The sequence below is a fragment of the Oenanthe melanoleuca genome, chromosome 1 (genome assembly GCF_029582105.1).
Source record: "Oenanthe melanoleuca isolate GR-GAL-2019-014 chromosome 1, OMel1.0, whole genome shotgun sequence".
Lineage (NCBI taxonomy): Eukaryota > Metazoa > Chordata > Aves > Passeriformes > Muscicapidae > Oenanthe > Oenanthe melanoleuca.
Window position 1 is genome coordinate 78,124,040 of NC_079333.1, and position 19,105 is coordinate 78,143,144.

The window sequence follows — 19,105 nt, forward strand, 5'->3', positions numbered from 1 at the left end:
GTTCTTTTCTAGTCTAAAAAGCATAGAGTCTTCAGGGAATAAGGATTTGAACACTGTTGCCTCATTCCCATGAACGTAAATGCTAGGCTAAAAACCCCTCAGATTTCTTCTTTACTGTGTTCCTGGGTGCCACCTCCTTACAGCCACACTAGCAAATGTAACTTTTTTTCCCAGTGGGACCATTTTCTTGAGAAGTGAAATAACTGAAAAAGGCTGAGAGGGACCAAAAGCCATCTCCCTTCATGGTAAAATGCTGTAGCATGGTTCTGTTAGACAGAATGTTGATCTTAGGACAATCTACTATCTTCCCCAGTGTTACTGAAGAACAGCAAGTATCTTCCATCAGATAACTGGCTGCAGCAGAGGAGTCTGCTCTCAGTACACAGGACTTTCTACTTCTTTCCCCTTCTAAATAACTGACCCTCCCCAAGCTACTAAGAAGGATGCCTAAGAGCTTACTGCTCTGTACAGTCCTGCTACGCTCAAGTGCCCCATATGAGGAGAGATGATGTCTATTTTGAGGGTACCTAAAATTACTTTTCTTGTTAAAGAAAAAAAAAAAAAAAAAAAAAAAAGGCATAGGTCAAAAAAAGAAAAAAAAAAAAAAAAAAGAAAAAAAAAAGAAAAAACAACCAGCCTATCAAAATTGTCTGCAGGTGCAAAAACCCCTACCATGAATTCCAAATGCAATCCCAATGGACTGTTTCCCAGCACTGCCTATTACTGTGAGCAACTCCCTACTGAACCTGAAAGCTCCTCAGGCATTTAACTATATTCACCCACACATGTTAAGGAGATCCTGTTCTGGGAAGATAGGCACTTATCTCTTGCCTCAAGTCCCAATACACTCCAGCTTAGGAAGACAGGCGTTTAAATCCCTTTTAGAAGCCTGAAAAATTAGCAGCAGTCAGAATTATGTCTGGCTTTTTCTGACATGGGCCATCAGCTTCCACACAGGTGCATAAGGCTGAGAGCATGGCTTGAGCTAAGCACAGGAGTTTAAGTGTACATTTTACCTTTAGAGAGGGACTGATGTGTCACTGACATCTTATAAGACTACCCCAACTATTACACCACGCTTGGGCAGAAAGCATCAACCTCTCCTGCTGTGTGTGGATAGGCAGAGCTGTTGGCTCTAGTTCTCCTCTCAAGAGAAGAAAAACAAGGGGAGCAAACTCACACGTGGAAAAGAGGCATCATAAAGGAGAAAAGAAAAACAAAGCATAACCTTGTAACTCTCCACCCTGTGCCAGAGAGCATCTGGGCTGCTAGGCCAACCTTGGGTTTGCTTTTGTCTCTGATGTCCCCTGTGCCTCATGTGTTTCAGGCTGCCCAGCACACAGCTGCAACACCTACCATCCACACTACTGGGTGATGGCTGCCGATGGCTGCTGATTATGCCATTCTGCTGGGAAGTTGGAGCTCAGGGCTTAATTAGAGTCTAAAAACATCACCCACTTCCTTTCGTACAGGTTTTTGCATCTTTATGCAAAATGTGGGTGGAATCACTGTGATCTCATTAATGTCAGTCCTGCAGCAGGGATAGAGAGGCTGGATCCTGTGTCAATGGAGTGTTAGGAGTGTTTCAGATGAATTTCCAAGAGGGTATCAGGGCTCTAGCTGCAGGCTGGCTTTGCCCACTGGCACTGTGAGCTCACTTGCAGTCAGTGGAAAGAAGGAGGCACTCTAAAGTGCCTCAAAGAAAGCTGTCATTTTCTGCAGGTCTTCAGAAGTGCCTCTCTCTGTATCCTCTGCCCATACAGCAAAGTTGAGGAATTGGATTGGTCCTTTTTTCCCTTCCAGGGCTAAGACACCTAAAATTTCATCGAGGAAATGTCTCAGTAAGGTATCTAAAGTAGATGGATGAGATTTCAGCCTGAATACTTGAGGCTTTGCAGTAAATGATTGCAAGGAAAAACCAAAGTGTCAATAAGATGATGTAAGGTGTTAAAAACCAAAGAAAAGTAAGTATTGATAAAAATAAAGATGTATTAGAAGACTATTTGAAAAGAATTAAAGACTATAGCCTTTTGTAATTATTTTCATTTCTCCCCCACGCCCCATTAGTCTTTAGAAAAAAATAATTTAATATGTTGTTGGAAAAAATTGTTCTCATCTTTTCTGTGACACTGTACTCATGAATCATGAAGGGCTGAAAATCATTGTAACACGCTTAGAAAAAGTAGTGGGTTCAATAAGACTGATGTTAAGATTGTAATCAGTTTTCCCTCCCTTAGTCTAATTCCTTGGATAGCATTGTCTGAAAAAAGACAGAGGAGTATTTATTGTAGTAGCTTGACTATGCATCAATTGATTTTATTATACTAGAAAACCTGAGAAAGTATGGTTTATTTATATACAGATTGTGTAAATACACTGTAGGCAAGTTTCACAGTTTAATGTTGAAAGGGCTTTCATTAATGATGCAGTTCTGAGAAAAGGATGTAAAGCAACATAAAAGAGTAAAGATTTGATTTTTACTGAGATAAGTTGAAAGAATAATTCACCTTCAGTAAATGTGTTTCTTTTCATGTTGTTTTATGTGCTGCTCTTTCTAGTACTCCATGCATGGTTGCAGAAAATATACATTAAGAATGAATCCCTCATTGATGTGACTTAATGATGTCTATCATTTATGTTTGCCTAATTATATGTGTTAATAATAAAAAATAGTAATAATCACCAGAGATCCATAAAATTAAATGGTTTGTTTTGTCCTGGAGCAACTACACACTATGCTTTTACTTTATGTGTATTTCTGACAGAAGACATTAAGTCAGTTCTGCTGAGCAATGTAATCTGATACTGGAAAAGTATACTGTTAATTGTATTGTTTTTTAGAAAGTATGGAGTAGGGTTTTCTTAAAGGCTAGGAGACTACATTTCAAATACACTTCCAGAACTTTGTATGGCTTCCCATCTTTCTCAGAGACAAAAAGTTACCTAAAGATTTGAAACTGAATATATGGGCCAACTTCTCCTATTGTGCAATGGCTGATTTTTGGTTTGTATCAATTGCTCATCCGCATTTTTGAAAACCCACCGGTTTTGTGAATGAAAACCACGGCATCAGGACCAGGCGCTCTATTTCCTGCAGCGAAACCAGCCACCTACCAGAACTGGTAGATAGGACCCGCTTCTCTGTCCCGAGTACTCAGACTAAGTACTCAAATAAGGCTGAGGATTGAAAACTGACAACTTACGAGATACAGCATGCGATACACCAGTTATCACTGTAAAGACGGTATTCGTCGGACAGGTGCAAAATTCCGGCTCCTGAGGCAGAAAGGCTCCGTACACTGGGCTACATCGGTACCTGCAGCTGAGACCTCGAGAGGAGTGAGCCCGAGGTGAGAGGGGCCGTGCCCAGACCCAGCCACGCCGTGCAGCCCCTCGCTTGTGCCAGAGCGAAGGGCAATGGTCGGACAGGCCGGTGAGCGCTTTCGGCCGCGGGATCCTGGAGCAGCGCCGTGCGCCTCGCTCCGCCTGGGCGCTGACTGCTGGGAGCTGTCACAGACCCGGCAGCGCCAGTCTCTGCGCCCCGAGCCGGCGGGCTGTCACACCGCCACCGCCTCCCCGCCCAATGCTGCTGCTGCTGCCGCCCCTCTCCGTCTCCGTCTCCGTCTCCCCTGCCCAGCTGCCCGGGTGTCCCGGCGGGGCCGAGCCGCCGCTGCTGCCGCCGCCGAGGCCGGTCCGCCCGCCGCCGCCCCTTCCCTTCCCTTCCCCCGCCACCGCACATGCCCAGAAGGGCGGGAGCCGCGGCGAGCCCGGGCGCTGCTGTGACAGCGGCGGCGCTTTCCCTTCCGTGGGTGGGTGGGGGCCGCGCCGCCCCCCGGCCCGGCCCGGCCCGGCGGAAACACTGCGCCGGCCGCCCGCTCGCCCAGCGCCTTCCCCGCCGCGCCCCGAGCCCGCTGCCGCCGCGGGGCGGGAGGCGGCCATGTCGCTATTGTCTGCGCTGGTGCCCTTGCTCCGGGTGTACTGCATCGGCCTCCGCGTCATCCTGCACCAGCTGCGCCGCCGCTTCCAGCCGCGCTGCGCCCCGGCCTCAGGTGAGCGCGGCAGCCGGCGCCGCGGGGCGGGGCGCTCCGGGCCGGGGGGCGGCAGCCCGACCGCGGAGAGGGGAAAGTTTGCCGCGCCTCCCCCCACCGCCACGGGCGGGCGGCAGTTCCGGGGCTCGGGGCCGAGACCGCGGGGCCCAGCCGGGAGCGGCCGGACTGGGAAGGGGAGAACAGAGCAGGCAGCCGCGACCTTGGCTGTAGCGTGGGGCGCCCGGGCCGTGCCGCATCCCGCGCGGCCGGGCAGGGGCTGAGGCACCGCGGCGGCCCCGCCACGGGCGCCCCTGCCGGACTCCTTCCCTGCTCCCCGCCGCCGGCCGAGCGGGACCGCCCGAGGGCAGCGGCCCCGGGGGGCTGCGGCTGGCGGGGCGCCCTCCCCGCCCCCGCCGCACCCCGCCCTCGCTCCCGGCTCCAGGCCCGGGCCCCGCCGCCCCGTCCGGCCCCCGGGCCGCGGCCGCCCCGGACGCGGGGCGGGGCGGGGGGCCGGGCCCGGGACGGGCGCCTGGCTGCACGCCGGCCTGACTTGTGGCCTCGGGAGGCGGCGTGGGGGCTCCGCGGGCCGGGGGTCCCCGCTTCTCCTCTCGCTCTCTTTGGCTGACAGTGTCTCCCGAGACTCGGCTCAGAGCCGCGCGGGGCTCCCTCCCTCAGCCCAGGTAGGTGCTTGGAAGGCGGGTGGCGGCGGGCAGCCTCCCCGGCCCGGCCCTCCTGCCGTCCCCAGCCCACCGGGACCGCCGCTTTCGGCCTCCCTGGCCCGGCTGCTCCCGGTGGGGAACGTACCTGTGCTCCGAAGGCTTAGTGTTAGATACCGGCTGACACTCGCTGGTAGCCTTTAAACTGACAAGTGAGGGACACTTGTAGGTTTTTCCTAAGAGACTTCAGGTTAGTCGTTCGTTTGAGGAGTTAGGTTTTTGCACTTTCCTGATTTGGATCAACAGCGTATTAAAAGCTGCCTTAGGGGAAACTTTGAGTTTTTTAGAAAAACAACGATCTGCTCCCATTACTCTTGAAGACTGAAGTGTTTTTGAGTTGATAAACTTAGGGCAAACTATGAGTTCAGACAGATGTGTAGGTTGTCGTAGGAGCTGACCATACAGCTGCGTTGAAGTCCATGCTTTTGACTTTCCTTATCAGCAAGTGAGCCATGGTGGCTCTGTCGATAGTTTTAACTAGAGGAACAGTAAGAAAAGTAATATTGAGAGGGCCTAGTGTTTCGGTAAGGAATTCAAGCAGATGAGTATATTGGTGTAAAGAATATCTGAAGTACTGGAAAGGAGTTGGAACAAGTACACCACACAATAGAAGCTTATTTGTTCATCTTATCACACGTCGCATCCTTGGGTAGTTTTTTGTGTACTTTTTATTCATTCCGGATCCTTCTGCTGGGATTCGCTTTCTCATTCTCAAAAGGCAGCAATGAAACCCTCAAACAAACGAGAGGACCCTGGTGACAAAAAGGGCAGATGTGCATATGGTTTGAAGTCATCTGAGCATTTTTCTAGCATTAGCGTTTCTTGGCAGAGGAGATTTGGGTATTTTGCCTAGGGTGTGTAACACTTTCTGAATCTTTTTTCGAACCACAGAGAAGCAGCACGACGAAAATCTGACCCAGTGTTTTGTTGCACTCTGCTCTTTGCTGCTATTGAAAAAAAAAAATGCGTTGAATTTGGAAATGCCAGAGGAAGGCAATGAAGATCCAACCTAGGAAATGTCACTTGCCTAAGAGAGACCAAGGCAGATTTGACAGATGTGAAAAGTTTTCTTTCAGCCCTGACTTGGGGTGTTTTTTTCCAAGGACAAGTGGTTTCCTCCTCAGCTAGTTGCTTGTACGCAGTTCCCTCTTGGCGGTTACCTTCTGCCCTGCTTTCACTTATTGTGTCCAGCCATTGCTTAAAGAAGTGATTCACCTTAACAACTGGAACCTTTTTACCCAGATGAGCCTTGTTTCCATAATAACTTCAAAATAGTGATGTCAGTGCTACCAAAAGCAAAAGTGCTGTTAGAACAAGATTGGATCAGTAAACTACAGTTCCTGTAAGAAAGCCCCGAGTACCTTTTCAGACGGTAAGCTAGAAAGGTGTGTATGTTTAAAATTTTCTGTATCTTTTTGAAGGGATGTCCGTAGCTCTCACAAGTACAGGTATTTTATTGTCAGGGTGCCTTCCTGGGGAGAGCTTGGAATGGCAAAGGGGAGATGTGAAGGACAGAACAGGGAGGCAGAGGTAGCCATTCCTCTGATCCTGGCTTCCTTGGCCCCAGTTTCCATGTCAGAGTTCCCACTCTGCAGCAGCGCTGTAGATCTCTCTTGGAAGATTTAAAAGAAAGATATCTGCTATCTTGTCCTTTAGCTCTGTGGATGAATGAAAGGATCTGGTCTCACTGCAGCCCTTCTGCCTCTGAATTTTCAGAGGAAAGCTTGCTTTCTTATTCTTATTGTGAAGAAATGCTCAGGATTTTAATCCAAGTAAATGAAACTAGTTTCACTTTTATTTTTCCTAACTTTAGAGTCATGTTCTCTTGGCACATATGCTTTTAAAAGTGACCTGTGTGTTCTTTCACATCCTATTGGAGTTTGTCTGATTTTTATAGATGAAATTCAAGACCTTTTTTTGGGGAAAGAGTTTGAGCTCTGAAATCTAGGTTCAGTGCAAAACTTGGTAGTTGTTTTCAGTTGCAAACCAAAAAACCAGTAACATTCTGTATTCAAGTGAATACTCCCCATCTCATCACAGAGTAGGGAAGTTGACCTGAAATTCTGATCTTGAAGCTCAGGGAAGGAAAATATAGAGCTGAAACTACAAAGAGGGTGTGCAGTCAGCATTGCTTCACTAACTAAAATCACCAGAGAAAAGTGCAGAAATAAAAGGAAACTTAAGTTAAACTTAAAATATTTCTCCAAGTACTAATTGCATAAACAGTATAACTGCTCATATGTAGTTTTAGTGTTCAGTGGTTTAAACTGTTAATAATTTTGGTAGAAATTACTGCTTGGACTTCTTTATAGTGCTTAATCTTAATTGGAGGGAGGAAAGAAGCCCTGCATGACTAAAATTCTTGATTAAAACAGCTTTTTAAAAACACAAATCTAATCAGTGGATTGATAAAAGATAAACTAATATTAATTGTGACACCAGGATATTACCAGTGGAAATGTGATCAGCAAAACTCATCCTACTGATAAGAAAAATGGTTCATAGAATTAAAAGCTTCTCAAGGAGTTTATTTGGCATCTTCCTCCTGCATGTTTTCTCCTACTGTACATATTCCATTGAAATTTGGTAGGGGAAACCAAAATCCTTGGAGTTACGTTTTGAAGTCTTTGTAGTTAAATTTGGAACCTGTAATGTGTAGAAAACTGTATCTGAAGAAGGTGGTTATGTGGATTTAGTTAAGGAGACCTTAGGAGACCTTAAAGGTAACTCGTGTTCTTTTTAAAAGTGATTGAGATTTCGTAGGTTTTTTTTTTTTTATAAATTTCCTCAATTTTTAGTTACTCAGTATCCTCATTTGTACCAAGTTTCTTTACAGTTAATTGTGAAATGTTGATTTAGGATCACGCATCTCTTAATTTTGAGACATGTTTTGAGGGCTCTTTATATGACTAAAGCATAGTGAGAGCCTGAGCATTTCCTGCTCAAAGCTGTGTGAGCTCCAGGCTGTAAATCATCCAGAGGTGGGTAGAGAAATGACCAGGTAGGAAGGATTGATGGCAGGCAAAAATGCAGTTACACCGAGCAGTTAAGCCCTCTCCCCACGCATGTCCCTGAAAGAGTTATTAAGTTAGTTTCAGAATGAGGAATCATTTGGTTTATGGTTGCCCCTCTGCTGACTGAGGCAAACGTTGTGGGACAAGGATACCCAGAGGGTGCCATTGCTGTGCATGCACAGGGAGGCAGAGCTAAGTTTGCAGGGTGTCTGCACACCCCACGTTTCCTCACATCCCCGCGCTTGGTTTCACAATCCAAGTGACTGTCGTGCGTGTTTTGAACCAATTTTCTATACCAGTGGGGATACCGAGCCCTGCCTGCAAGGGTAGCACGGCTGCCCTCCACAACACAAGTCATCACCAGCAGCCCAAGGCCTGCCCTGGAGAGGGAAGTCATGGGTTTGTATTAGGAGAATGAGAGGGAATCCGGCAGCTGCGAGGAGACAGCACAGCCTGCCCCAAGAACAGCAGGGATGGGGTGCTAGGGCCAGAAAGTCTGGACTCTTCCTCCTCCTGTGGCAGCAGAGTTCACTGCAAAGCCAGCAGAGGATCCTCTCTGCAGGGTTTGAGAAGCCTCCATCCCAGTACTGGCTGGTGGTGTTGGCCAGCTGCATGGAGGAGGCAAGGGAAAGGAACAGCAGCTTTTCCAAAGGTGCTCTCCTGTGGGTGGGAATTCAGCATTGCTGTTGTTTTTTCCAGCACTAGACTACGAACAGTGTTTCACTGAAAGTAGGAAAGTTTACCTTTTCCTGGAGTAACATGAGAGGTGCGGGGTTTCAGCTTGTGTTCGTAATGCCAGTTACACTGTATGGCACTTGATGAGATGCAGGGATGATAACCAGTTTGTATTTGAGCTGTTACTAAAGGCTGTGTTATACTGGCATAGTTTTAGCTGTGGCAATGCTACCCTGGGCCACTATTGCCAAGTGCCTGATACATCACAAAATGAAGACGAAGCTGTGACATACATGAGTGAGAAGTGGAGTGAGTCTGTAACACTCCCATACTCTGAAATAACTTCTACTTTGTCAGTTGATGATGAACTTTTTATGATCCAAGGTGTGTCATACTAATTTTAAATATTAAAGATGCATCAACTCTTTTATTACAGTGCCTTCCTCCTTACTTTCAGGAATTGCCAGGTAGCTGCAGAGGAAACTGTAAGATTTAATTAAATGCCATGAGCCTCTCTGCTTCCTGGAGACACCAAGTCATGGACTGAAACTGAGGAATCTGAGAGCTATGATAATATGTATCGATATGATATGTCAGTGCATATCTGATGGCATGGCAGGGTTACCTCATTACACATTACACCACTTGGTCTTTCAAAATCATCCGTTTTTGTGGGATTGCATACCTTGGTGCTGTTGATATGCACATGTTTGGAATTAGGCAGCATTACCATGTTGAATCAATAGTTTATCCTGGCAACTTAAAGGCACTGAATGAATCACAGTAGAAGGCATGCTAGTAGGCAGAACATTGCCCCTCCCTCAGGAAAAAATGCAAAGTGTCTACACCCAGAAGTAAATCTTTAGAACAAATCAAATAAAATGCTTTACCTGCATCTCTTATTCTGCTTCTAAACCAACAGCTGTTTAGTAGATAAGTATGTTTAGTATTGGTTAACCTGTCTTTGGTTTTCCATTTAAGACATTCAAGAAATGTTGCAAAATGCCAACTGGAGTTCAGAGAGAAGACTGTCTTTTCTTGAGAATGTTCACCAACAGCAGAAAGCACCCCAGAGAAGCTTTCACACATACTTCTTTAAATTTAATAATTCCTTTGTAGCCATATGAAAAAGTTAGATTGTTTCTTCCTGCCCTAAACAGCCAGTCTTACCACCTGGGGATTTCTGGGCTTGGACACAGGCGCAGCTCCAGAGGAGCAGAGAAGTTGCAGTGCTATTGTTTTCAGTCTGATGCTCCTTATGCTCCTCTCCATTTCTCTTTCTCTGGATTTTTGTGAAGGAGGCTGCATCCATACCTAATGTCTTCTTCCTTCTCCTTTCCCGATGCTGGCCCGGGAAAAGGGCTTGCTGCTGTCATGGTGGTGTGGAAGAAATAGAGAAGTGTCAGGATGCAGTCGTGCTTGACTTGGCTTTTGGTGTAGTGAGATCAGCTCTGGTGGGTGCCAGCTGCCAGCACTGTAGACAGAGGCGCTGTAGGCCTCAAGTAGCACTTGCATGTGACTGCACAAGAATCATTTTCCTGTGCAGATATCAAAGTACAGATTGCCAAGTCTTGTCTTATCACCACACTCATCTCTAGTGTCATCCCCTCCCAACTTCTGTAGCCTTTTGAAGAAAATGCTGCAAAATTATTTTCCAGCTGATGTGGATAATAACATGTATTAGTGCTTCCCTGTCTGCTTTTCCTGTAATTATAATGTACTGTTATTCCAGGAACCACAACTGTGAACTAGTACTTCAGGAGATGACTTTGATTTCAGAAAGAGAAGGACAGGAAAGGTGTCAGACATGGATTGTTGATCTGCATGTAGGTTACAGCTCCTTTTCCTTTTATTTCAGTCAGAAAACATCTTTACATTTGAGAGGAGCAGCTTATTGCCATAATTTGCATCACAGATTTTTTTATTTTTTTTTATTTTTAAAAGCAAAAGCTGGAACAGTTAGATCAAGCTTACAAAACTTCTTTCAAAATAAACAAACAAGAAAACCTTTGCTCCTTCAGTATCAGGTTTCAATTGAAATAAATGTTAACAGCAAAGTTCAGTAATTCTTGGGCAAGAGAATGTTGGTCTAGTTCTAACTTGAGGCAGGAAAATACTATAGCAGATGACCAGTTTTTGTGACAGTAATTTGTCAAGTTTTTGGTGGTAGTTACGCTTTCTCTACCCAGAATTATGAAATTCAAGAAAAAAGGATTTACTCAGGTCTTCTAGCTCAGTTTCACAGCAGAATGGGACATATTAAAACCTCTTTCAGTTTTTGACAATCCAGTGGGGTTCTTGTCAGTCACAGTTCTTGCAAATTTCGTCTTTGAATTTGTAAATGTAATTAGTGAGTAGGTTTCTTGATACATTCACAGAAACGCTGATTTCACATAGTTGAGTGTGGTCAAACTTGTGCTTTCTCATTGTATCTTTATCTTACTGCCTTTATCAGGTACTCATTAATGAGTGAAGGATCAAAAGGTGGGACGGTGGCCAAGAAGCAATGGAGAATAAAAGTTTAGAAGGTTCCCCATCAGACCTAAAGTTAGTGGCTCACCCGAGAGCAAAGAGTAAAGTGTGGAAGTACTTTGGGTTTGATACCAATGCAGAAGGATGCATATTACAGTGGAAGAAGATCTACTGCCGTATTTGCATGGCACAGATTGCCTATTCAGGAAACACGTCCAACCTTTCCTACCACCTTGAGAAAAATCACCCCGATGAATTCTGTGAGTTTGTGAAAAGTAACACCGAGCAAATGAGGGAAGCCTTTGCCACAGCATTTTCAAAAATCAAGCCGGAGTCGTCGCAGCAGGTTGTTCAAGATAGCCTCATCATGAAGACCTACCAGAACTACGAAAACAAAAAGCATCAGGAGCTGACATCTGCAGTCATCAGCTTAATTTGCGAGGGCATGTATCCAGCCTCCATTGTCGATGAACCTACCTTCAAAGCCCTCTTGAGAACAGCAGACCCCAGGTATGAACTTCCTAGCCGGAAGTACTTCTGTACAAAAGCCATTCCTGAAAAGTACAGTGCTATTAGAGAAATTGTGCTGAAAGAGCTCACTGAGGTTCTGTGGTGTGGTATATCCACGGACATGTGGAGGAGCGAAAACCAGAACAGGTCGTATGTAACTGTGGCAGTTCACTTTCTCAGCAGCAGTCCTGGCAACTGCCTGGCCGTGAACTCACGGTGTTTGAAAACATTTGAAGTACCAGAGGATAACACCGCAGAGACCATTACACGAGTCCTTTATGAAACATTCATTGAGTGGGGGATCAATACAAAAGTCTTTGGTGCTACAACAGATTACAGTAAAGACATTGTAAAAGCTTGCTCTCTCTTAGATATTCCCGTGCAGATGCCTTGTTTGGGGCACACTTTTAACGCAGGAATACAACAAGCTTTCCAGCTCCCCAAACTCTGCAACCTTCTTGCCAGGTGCCGAAAGCTGGTGGAGTATTTTCAGCAGTCTACGGTCGCGATGTACATGCTGAGCGAAAAGCAGAAGCAGCAGAATATTCTCCACTGCATGCTGGTGAGCGACCGTGTTTCCTGGTGGGGAAGCACGCTCGCCATGCTGCAGCGCCTCAAGGAGCAGCAGTTCGTCATTGCGGCTGTTCTGGTGGAGGACAGCAACAACCACCACCTCATGCTGGAATCCAGCGAGTGGAATACAATCGAAGGGCTGGTGGAGCTGCTCCAGCCTTTCAAGCAGGTTGCAGAGATGATGTCTGCTTCAAAGTACCCGACGATAAGTATGGTGAAGCCACTTCTCCACATGCTTCTCAATACTACTCTGAACATCAAAGAGAATGATTTGAAAGAAATCAGCATGGCAAAGGAGGTGATTGCTAAAGAGTTGTCAACCACCTACCAGCACACACCTGAGATAGACATGTTTCTCAATGTTGCAACTTTCTTGGATCCCCGCTACAAGAAACTGCCTTTTCTTTCAGCCTTTGAGAGGCAGCAGGTGGAAAACAGAGTGGTGGAAGAAGCAAAAAGCCTGTTGGAGAAAGTAAAAGAAAATAGCTTTAGAACTGAGGAGAAATTCTTTGCTGTTTCAGAAGAGCCTCCAATGAAAAAACTCATCATCTCCTCTACTCCTCCTCCTACCAGTGTCATAAACAACATGCTTGCAGAGATCTTTTGCCAGACAGGAGGCGTGGAAGACCAGGAGGAATGGCATGCTCAAATCGTGGAGGAGTTGAGCAACTTCAAGTCACAAAAAGTCCTCGGTTTGAATGAAGACCCGCTGAAGTGGTGGTCTGACAGACTAGCACTGTTTCCAGTTTTACCAAAGGTTCTTCAAAAGTACTGGTGTATTCTGGCCACAAGGGTCTTCCCTGAACGCTTATTTGGCTCTTCTGCTAATGTTGTGAGTGCAAAGAGAAACCGGTTAGCCCCGGCTCACGTGGATGAGCAGATTTTTTTGTATGAGAACAGTCGCAATGGGTCTGAGGCAGAGCCGGAGGACGAAGATGAAGGAGAGTGGGGTTTGGAACAGGAACAGATTTTTAATTTAAATGACTCAGTAAACATAAACAACAATTTCTTTAATATTCGAGACAGTGGGTTTGTTTAACAGGACTGCTGCGGTACATTTAATGACAAAGAAAAAGAGGTATTTGTCTTAAGTTACCAAAAAATCTTCTGTTTTATGCTATGAATGCTGTAAATATTGAACAGTTGTAACAAACTTGATTTAGCTTCCATTGTCTGTGTTTTTCCCACTGTCTTAAAACATGAATGACTTTTGATCAAACAGCACTGAAATGAATGAGGAAATAAATTCTACAAAGCCCGTGGTTTCTGACTGTGGCCCAGATTTCAGAAAGCACTTATCCATGTGCTTCCTTTCCACTTATTTCAGTGGGAGACAAATACATGCTTATGTGCTTTCTATCATAAAATTATTTTCCTGAGTTAGGATCTCGAGGAAGTTTTTAAAATTTATGCCTCCATTTGTAAATCCTGTGTGACTCAGGATGATAGCTTTAAATTTTGGATTTTAAAACGTTTTTAAAATCCATAGATCTGAGCAGTGAATATTTTTAGAATATATTATTGCTATGGAATGAAAAAAGATCTTGAGCCTGATTTTCACTACCTCATGTCTTAGGTCTGGTCTGTGCTAGAAAAGTTCAGCTGGTATAATCCTGTTGGTTAGGGGACTGATGTGTTATTTTAACTACTGTGCTGGCATAGGCTGTAGTGTGGATGCATTTATACCAGGATAATTTATTTTCCTTTCCAGTGCAGTGTAAGTGGTATAAACACTTAAACTGGTTTTGTTGTGTCCACATTAGTCCAGTTTTACCATTTAACTGCAGCTAAATGGCAAAATTGTTTTTTTGTTTGTTTTGCTTTGTGTCTAAGCAAGACCTGATTGTAGTCTCTTGTGCTTTTGCTAAGTGGGAACCAAGTGTGGGGTGGAGGCAGTGTTGTGTTGCCTTTGCCTTGTGCCAATGCCATGGCTGATGCCACATGGTGTGTAGCAGGCACAGCATCAGCCTTTGGTAAGGGAGAGAGGGAAGGAGAGGGCAGGGAGACGTCTACAGGCCACGGGTCTAACGGTTTGTCTGTGTTATAAAATCCTTAACCTCTTCATTTTATGGGGACTTTGCCCAGGGTAGCTAGAAAATGTTGTTGGCAAGAAAAGCAAAATAAAAAGCTTTAATATTATGTAAATATATTTAAAAGAAGGGGACCCCTCTATTTCTTCACACATATTTAGTGAATCTTTTAACATTGTTTTTTATGCTAGCACTTAAACTTTTTTCACCTTCTCTTTTTGATTCAGTTTGTAGAGTGGACTTCAGTCTTGTCCAGTCTAATGTTTGAGTACTGTTTCTGATTAGTTGTGTATTGTAACTACTCCCTTTGTGTCTCCAAGCATAAGTGTTTTAAGCCCTTTTGAGAACTTGACAAACAAGAGAAAAGAAAGGAAACCAACCTGAGACCCCCCCATCTCTTATGAAATACTGCAGGTCATAAACATGATCAGAGTTCACACTAGACACAAAGTAGGATGCACCAGCTTTATTTTCTGAGGTGCAATGGAATACTCCTGGCATTTTCCAGTTACAGTCACGGCTTGCTTGGGGTTTTATTTCTGTTACTGGTGTCTCACCCCCCAATCTTGGTGTTAGTCTACAATTGTGTTGAGCAATATCTGTCTGTTACTGTTCTGGAGGAAGAAAGTTGGGTTTTTTCATCACGGTGGCACCCATGGACATTGGGTTGTAAAAAGGGCACAGACAGTAGGAACATACAAATATGAGAATGGCAGTGGAATTTAATCTATTGCCAAACTGCTTGTTTATGGTTTGGTTTAATAGTTTTTGGAGGCCTCCTGTGTTCTTTGTAGGTGGTGGGAAGGGATGGGTGAGGGAGAAGAAAGGACAGAGGGTAGGCTGAAGGAAAAGAGAAGTAAGTAATTGCAACTGCATAAATGAAAATGTTTAAGCCTGGGAAAAATACAGTTAGCAGGTTCTGTGGCCTGTGTTTTGCTGTTAGGAAGCCTGGGGTTTCACTTTTCAGCCTCCTGAAAACTGAATTGCACTTGTACAAAGTACATGCACTGTGTATCCTGTTGAATGTTGCTACTCTCCATGTCCACTGAAGAGGTGTGTATGCTTGCCCAAGGTGCAAAACGCAGGCTTGGCCTAAAATCCCACAAGTATATAGGCTATCTGTGAGGGCAACAAAATCAAATTATGGAAGGACTGAGGTACCTGAGCTCCTGTGACACCCCAGCAGTCTGCCAGGAAGAGCTCTTGGCTTTTATGGTCATCACTTGAGCAGCTGTTACCACCACTGCAAGCCCTCCCTCCAGGACCTGCACAAATGCTGGTGTGAGGTGTGTGGATCTTGTCTTACCTGAGTGTGATTTAAAGCTGTGCCCTCACAATCCAGGCAAAGCCCAGAGCACCCTTGGTCTGCACTTGGCCTTCCCCTGTTGGCAGCACTGTATCCATCTTCATCCTTCTAGGGCTGAACGTAAACAGTGACATTTACAAGCAGTTTTACTGAGATCAGTGCAATGCACTACTCTCTTCCTTCCAGCTTCTTTTTATTTTTTGGTATCCAAAATAAAATTGTAGTTGGTTCAATTGATGTGTCTCAGCATTCTTTTAAAAAAAGGAGAAGAAAAAAGAAAAAAAAACAAGCAAAATCATTGTTAGTCTTACCCATTGTCTGTGAAATTTTTTTTATTTAATGTTCTAAGCCTGGAATATTGTTAAATAAACCAGAAAAATAAGTTAGTTACTAGATGATTTGTCTGATGTGTGGTCATATCTGCAGCACTTTATGACTATGAACTCTTTCGCAGCAGAGGGAGGTTGTATTCTAAGGATTTAAAGCTATGCATTTATTTTCCTTTTGATCCTGTAAGTTATTTTTTAAAAATGATGTACAAATCTTTTGGATTAAAAAAAACGAGGATGAAAAATGTTGGAAGTTTAGATGGTTTCTGTCACTTAAATACGTGTGGTGTTTTTCATTTATTGACAAGATTTTCTGTTGTTTAGTTGGGTGGAGAAGGAGAATTGCAGAGCTGTTTTAAATATTGCTACAACTTGAGTTAACCGTGGTGTTACTGCCAAGGGTGGGCCCAGAACACATTACCTAATAACACTGTTAAGTCAACTTTGTGTTTGTGTTTCTTGACAGCTACTTTGAATCCACAGCCTAACGTTTCCTTTTCAGTACGCTGAGACATCTTTTTGGATGGGCAATAGAGGAACCCACTTCAGCTTTTGAGTGCTTTCATGGTGAAAAAGTGAATTTTTGAACAGGCTCTCAAAGTACTGCTCTGTGTCAAAAGAAGAATTGCCCTTGTCACCAACTAGGTATTGCCAATTCAGAATTAAAACTCAGTCGGCTGGGTGAGGTTTCTTGGGGTTACAATGTAACTAAAGGGAGTTTTGTGTTTCTGACCGACCCTTGCACGAATTTCACCTGCCATCAGGGATTACGTGAAGACACAGAAAAAAGCCTGAATCATCCTGAAATCGAAAAGGTGAATTTTTCCATCACACAATATCTGAAGTGCTTTGGTTTAAAGGAGGGCAATAAAGTTCTGTATTATTTATAGATAGGGTGTACTGTTTTAAGTTTCTATTGCAGCAGTCTATTAGTTTAATTTCAAGCATTTTCTTTAACAAGTGTCATGGTGTCCAGTTAGCTTTACAGGAGCATTTGTAAGCAGGCACAAATATTGAAAGCAAAAGAAACACAAATTGGTTATTTGTAATATTTTACAGGACTGCCAAAAACTTAAAAGTGACATGTAGTTCTAGATTTTTGTCCACCTTAAAAAGAAGGGGTTGCCTGAGGACATCATTTCTGAGGGAGGGGAAGTGCATGGATATGAACACAAAAGTAGTTATTTTACATACTCCATGACAACTGGGTAAAGGAAACTTTACACTGGAAAAATTACATTTTAGTCTCTGCACATCATCCTCCTTTTAGTAGTCTCCATTTCTGAGTGTCCTTCTGAAGATCTGGTGGTCCTGGTAGTCTAGACTGTCATTTTAGCTCTGCTGAAAGGACTCTCGTGGTCTCTTAAGTTTTGTGGTTTTTGCTTTTTTTTTCCCCCCCCCCCCCCTTTGGACCAGTCTGTGTGGTCTGTCTTGCCTTATCTCCTCCAAATTAATGTTCTGCTAAATTGAAAACATTTTTAGAGGACATAGGGAAATTACGGAAATTGGTTTTGCTTTTCTAGTAACATTTGGTGCTGTAGAGAGAATTTAAAGATACAGCTTCATTTTATGTTTGCCTTAAGAGCACATCAGTAAAGCATATCTCAATGATACTATTTAAAGTGTAATTTCAAAAGATCTCTGCAGTTGCAGTTTATATTGCTGTTGTTTTTAAATACAAAAGAATTTCCTTTAGATTGAACAATAAAAATCCATTAAATATATTTTACTGTTGTTTGCGTCCCTTTCAGTGCCCCTGCCTTTGGGTTAAAATACCACAAGGGAATTGAGTTTAGCATTAAAAAAAAAAAAAAAAGCAAACCACTTCTTTGGGCTTACCTTCTGTTTTAAAAACACAACTGGACTTGCATATTTTTCAAAATTCAAAGGCTGTTGCAGCAACTACTTTCAAATACCAGTCCCTCAGAACTTGGAACTGTTAAAATATTAAGATTTTTGAGCATTTCTGCTGACATTTTCACACTGAGTGCTATTGATTTCTCTTGCTGCTGCAAGATCACAAAAGTGATGCTGCCATCTGCAGTGCTTTGAAATGGTGATCAGATGTAACTTTTTTCAGAGGTTTTGAAAGACTATTACCTGCTGCACACATGTGCTGGTTTCCTTGCATCACAATTACCTATTTCCAGTGACTTGAGTTTGCCAAATCCTCCATCCTGTCTCCTCTTCTACAGCACCTGTACCATGGTGTGAGAAGGCAGAGCTGGTGGTTCCTCTCCCCACAGTGTTGTACACTGGGACACATGGCTCAATGGGACCAAAATTGCCTGTGTAGAGGGAATATGCTGGGGAGTTGAGCTCAGCACAGCTGGGAAACTACACTCAGAGTTAAGGGCATAATGAGCATGTCAGGGTAGAAATAATATCTGTGCTGCTTGCCTTAGATAGGGGTTTAAGGTAAAGATACTGGTTTGTGCTCTAGGCTGAGGCTGTGCCTGGGAAATTTTGTGATTATTCAAATAGCTATGTGCTTAATGCTGATGTAGAAAAGAGTGTCCTGTGACATTTAAATAAATATTTTATATAGACAGTAAAACTTCAGTTCCTTTTGTGTTAGGTATTTTGGGGGTAACATTTACAGTGGTTATCCTGGCATTAATGCCGTGGTTAAAGGTGCTGCACCAGGATTCAGCTATCAGAAGCTGTAGGGCAGTCCTGTTTGTAAGTATAAGAGACATTTGAAATTAATGAGAAATGTCTATATTTAACAATCTTAGAAGATAATTAAAATGTGTTTGTAAATTTTTGTGATAGCCTCATAATTTAGATATATCTGTAAAGAATTAATCCATTTGTTTTGCTTAGTTCACTGAAAATATGATTGAATTTGTCTGTAGCTGATTATGATGATGTCATGTTCAACAGTGCTTCGCCAAACAATGCAGAATACGGTTACTTTTAAAAAGCAGTTTCCCTGATTGCATACAGTATTCTGTCTGTTCATTGTCCCCAAATACTTGCAGTTAGGAATGAAAAATTAATCTTTTATTTCTCCAGTAGATACTGCTTTGCTTTTAAATTTTTTGACATTTTGTGTATCACTGTGTCTTTACAGACACTGCAGTTGAAAGGGTTTCATTCTCCCTTTCTTTTTGCGTTTTTGTTTGCTTTTTTTCTCATGAGTCATCAGTGAGGTTTACAGTGATAGGAATTTGCAGTTATAACAAGGAAGATGTCAAATCAGCATCAGGAGAGCTCATGCCAGAAACGTCCTGTCCCATGTTGTGAGTGCAGTGCTCCAAGGGAAACCTTCATCTTCTCAAATGTGACCTTCTGATGTGTGTGTGAGAGAAAAATAAATTGCTTTTGCAAGCAGTGCACAGTTCTGTGTTATGGGTGATAGCGCAGTTTGGTGTGAGTTTGTGCTCTGGGATGCACTCAGTGCTTTGGCACCAAATAAAAGTTGCTTGAACATACAACAGAACAGAAGG

General features: G+C 43.8%; 2 protein-coding genes across 5 annotated transcripts in view; both read left to right on the forward strand.

Annotated features, from left to right (window-relative positions):
• The first annotated feature begins 2,292 nt into the window (after window positions 1-2,292).
• DHRSX (dehydrogenase/reductase X-linked) overlaps window positions 2,293-19,105 on the forward strand; it is a 156,530-nt gene continuing 139,717 nt past the window's right edge. For both annotated transcript variants that reach the window (XM_056490965.1, XM_056490975.1), the window contains exon 1: window positions 2,293-4,049. In XM_056490965.1, the coding sequence (XP_056346940.1) occupies window positions 3,584-4,049 (466 nt within the window). In that variant the 5' untranslated portion in view covers window positions 2,293-3,583. The remainder of the gene's footprint in view (window positions 4,050-19,105) is intronic.
• Window positions 4,490-15,557, forward strand: ZBED1 (zinc finger BED-type containing 1). 3 transcript variants are annotated; one of them, XM_056490830.1, is made up of 2 exons: window positions 4,490-4,708; window positions 10,889-15,557. In XM_056490830.1, exon 2 carries the CDS (start codon window positions 10,940-10,942, stop codon window positions 13,025-13,027), a length of 2,088 nt encoding a protein of 695 aa, XP_056346805.1. In that variant the 5' UTR covers window positions 4,490-4,708; window positions 10,889-10,939; the 3' UTR covers window positions 13,028-15,557. The 3 variants fall into 3 exon arrangements, with proteins under 3 accessions (XP_056346805.1, XP_056346819.1, XP_056346810.1); XM_056490844.1 differs by lacking the exon at window positions 4,490-4,708 and adding an exon at window positions 4,732-6,129; XM_056490835.1 differs by lacking the exon at window positions 4,490-4,708 and adding an exon at window positions 6,138-10,259.